General features: G+C 42.9%; 1 protein-coding gene across 1 annotated transcript in view; it reads right to left on the reverse strand.

Moving 5' to 3' along the window:
* Positions 1 to 863: 863 nt before the first annotated feature.
* The window catches only part of LOC106533914 (RNA-binding protein 45), a gene marked incomplete at its 5' end in the record, with an annotated part of 4097 nt that continues 1738 nt past the window's right edge, over positions 864 to 3222 (reverse strand). The window contains 2 exon segments of the mRNA XM_014030380.1: positions 864 to 1521; positions 1848 to 1974. Of these exon segments, the coding sequence (XP_013885834.1) occupies positions 1343 to 1521; positions 1848 to 1974 (306 nt within the window). The 3' untranslated portion in view covers positions 864 to 1342.

Here is a 3222-nt window from a genome sequence, read left to right on the forward strand (position 1 = left end):
GTGTACATCACACACACACACTCGTACAGTTAACTTTAATGTAACAGATATCTGCATCCATTGGATGTTGTGTTTGGAATCACCAGCTTCGTTTTAAGGTGGTAAAACAAATTGTATTTATTCCTTTCTACACACTTTGCAGATTATTTTTTCTGCACTCCACCTGTTTAATCTGTGCACGCTCCGGCGGGGTGACAATCATTATAGTCGCGTTTTGGAGTGCGCGCGCATTTGGCCGTGCGTCGTCGCGCTATGACCGCAGGAGAAACGAGGTCCAGAATGATTTTTGTGCGTCCCACCTGAGCACTGACTTCACCTGCACTGACTTCACCTGCACTGACAGTCGCCTCGCTGCGTGGAAATGAACGGAGAGCGAGCGACGTTGCCTCCCGTGAGTCGAGCCCTTCATACATGCCGCGGCGCGCGCTCCTCCCGCAGCAGGCAGTGTGGTCGGTTGGCATCCGAGCGGAGGATGCACCGTCACGTAAACATGTAAACAGTTCAGCGTTCATTTTCACACACCTGAACCAGGTCTGGATAAGTTTTTTCCTCCTCTTCATTTGCGCTCTCAGCCACGCTTCCTGTTTTGACTCCATCTGGTTACATCATCAAAAACAATTGCGCGGTTGGCCGGTAGACTACAGATCTCTATCATAGGACAAATTTATATCGTTTCTACTGTATATCGTTTATATCGCGCATTCCTACAACATACTGACGAGGCTCGAGGAAAAATACTCCTGATTCTTTTTCAAATGGATATTCAGGTCATTTCTGAAGTCATGTTCTGTCAGTTATAAATGTTAATTCATCATTAAAGCATCTTTCACACACAAAGTTACACCAGATAAAACCAAACAAGCTGCTGACAGAGCCCAGTTTTACTTAAAGGACACAGATATATCAGCATGTGTAGTTGTGAGGGGCACACTTTGATCCTGAGCCTCTCAGACCTAAAAACCCCACTGTGCTCCGTGCTGTGGTAGAAAACACCTTTCTGTGCCTTTGTGTTGAGGTTTCTGTTAAGTGTCAAAGTTTTTATTGAACAAAACATTCAACACAAATATAGAATCAGTGCTCTTTCAATATATTGTAGTTTCATGAGATGTAACTATTTAACAATAACATGATTGGCTGGTCTTTAATGGAGTCGAGACAAAGACTGCTGCTCTTTGGCTCATTCACAGCTGGTCGGACTGCAGGGAGTGAAATAAATATGAAATAAAAACAATGGGTGGGTTTACTGGTAACTGTCTGACCCAAAGTGGCTTCAGGACTGAGCAGCCCGTTCCCTCACAGTCCCACATTAAACACATGCAGCTTTATGGGGAAGGAGAACAAATCAGTTAATGGAGTCACCATAGTTGAAGTAATCTATCCTGGGTCCTGGTCCTGGTCCCAGTCCTGGGCCTGGGCCTAGTCCTAGTCCTGGTCCTCCTCCTCCTCCTCCTCCTCCTCCTGCAGAGTAATCTTCTGAGGTGTTAGGCTTGGATCGAGGCTCAGCCAGGATGGCCCTGTAAGCTGCAAACAACAAACACATGTTGACAAAGTGATGAAAACAACAACAGAGCTTCAGCTGTGGAAACAGACTTGTTGTTGTTATTATCATCAACATCATTACTAATATATAATAATAATTATTATTATCATTATTACTTATTAATAATAATAATAATAATAATAATAATAATAATAATAATAATAATAATAATAATAATAATAATAATAATCATCATCATCATCATCATCATCATCATCATCATCATCATCATCATCATCCAGACTCCAGAAAAGCTGTGGCTCCCTGAAGGTAAATCAGAGGGCAGTGCTGTTTGGCACTAACTCACATTTGTCACAGTTCTCTATGGCGAAGGCAGCTTGGGAGGGCTTGTGGTACCTGACGTAGCCGAGTCCTTTACTTTCACCTGTGGTCCTGTTTTTGATGATGACACAGTACTCAATGTCTCCATACTCCTGTAAAACAAACAGCCCAGCAGAAGTGAGAAAAAGACTCATTTTATCATCACAAGCAGCCAGGACTCATCTGTGTGTCTGTTTGTTTCATCATCTGTTAGCAAAATCTCTCCTGAACCACTGGACAGATTTTAATGGAGTTCTCATGAGGAGTTAATTTATTAGCACAGCTGCTACAAGTGACTGACCTTCGCAAACACAAACAGCTACAGTTCAGTTCATTTTACAGATAACTGGGGTGGTAGTAGCTGAGAGTCACCCCAACACTTATCCTTTTAAAAATCTTTAGTGCTCATGGTGGCAGACGACGTGTTGATGTGAGAAGAGACAGTTAGATCTAACCTGTTGTTCAGGCTCAGAGTGTGTGTGTACTTGTTTTTACTACAGAGTGAGGACCATTTGCACCATAGTTATTATCAAAGTGAGGATCTCTTCAGTGTCCTCACTTTGTTTGCAGCTCTGCTGTGCTTTACTAGTTAGGTTTAGAGGTTTGGTGTAAATTAAAGGCACAGTGTGTAGGAATTTTGTCAATTCTTTTAGACAATAATAAAAATAATAAAAAACATGTCTAATCGTTGCAAAGACCTTGTTTTATTATTTTTACCTTATAAAAAGCTGCTTATATCTCCATGGTCGCGGGTCGCCACTACAGGCAGCCGCCATCTTGTCTACGAAGGCTCATGAAGGACAAACTGCGGTGGCGGCGTCAAAAACGGTTTTAGTTGTAATACTATAAATAGGCCTGTCGCGATAATCAATAAATCAATTAATTGCACGATAAGTTATTATGAGGTCATTAAAAAAATGAGGAGGATAAGTTTCATTTTCCTGCTTGTTTGTTTACTTCGTCTCTCTCCCTCTCTGTGCTCCGCTGCACAGGAGCTCAGCTGACCCCTCCCCTCCTGTTTTCTTAGTGTGGGAGGAGTCAACTCTTGCGTTAGCGTGAGAGCTCGTTGCAATAACAAACTAAAGAAACATTTCAAAGCAGAACGCGGCTGCTGCAGTGTCGGAGCAATGGCAGAGCCTAAATTTCGCTGCAGGGAGACACACAGAGAGAGGAGGAGAAGGGATGGGGGCTGAAACTCCCCCAGACTCACGACAAACTCGTCAAGACTTTACCTGTAGCTCCCAAAAATAACAGGAAACTTAAACGCACCATCTGTGTTTCAACAAAACACCCCAAAAAACCTGTAGCTGTCCCAACAACTCATGAGGAAAACTCTGAACTGTCTGATTTCCTCCCCGCAG

The sequence above is a fragment of the Austrofundulus limnaeus genome, unplaced genomic scaffold, assembly GCF_001266775.1.
Source record: "Austrofundulus limnaeus strain Quisiro unplaced genomic scaffold, Austrofundulus_limnaeus-1.0 Scaffold1048, whole genome shotgun sequence".
Lineage (NCBI taxonomy): Eukaryota > Metazoa > Chordata > Actinopteri > Cyprinodontiformes > Rivulidae > Austrofundulus > Austrofundulus limnaeus.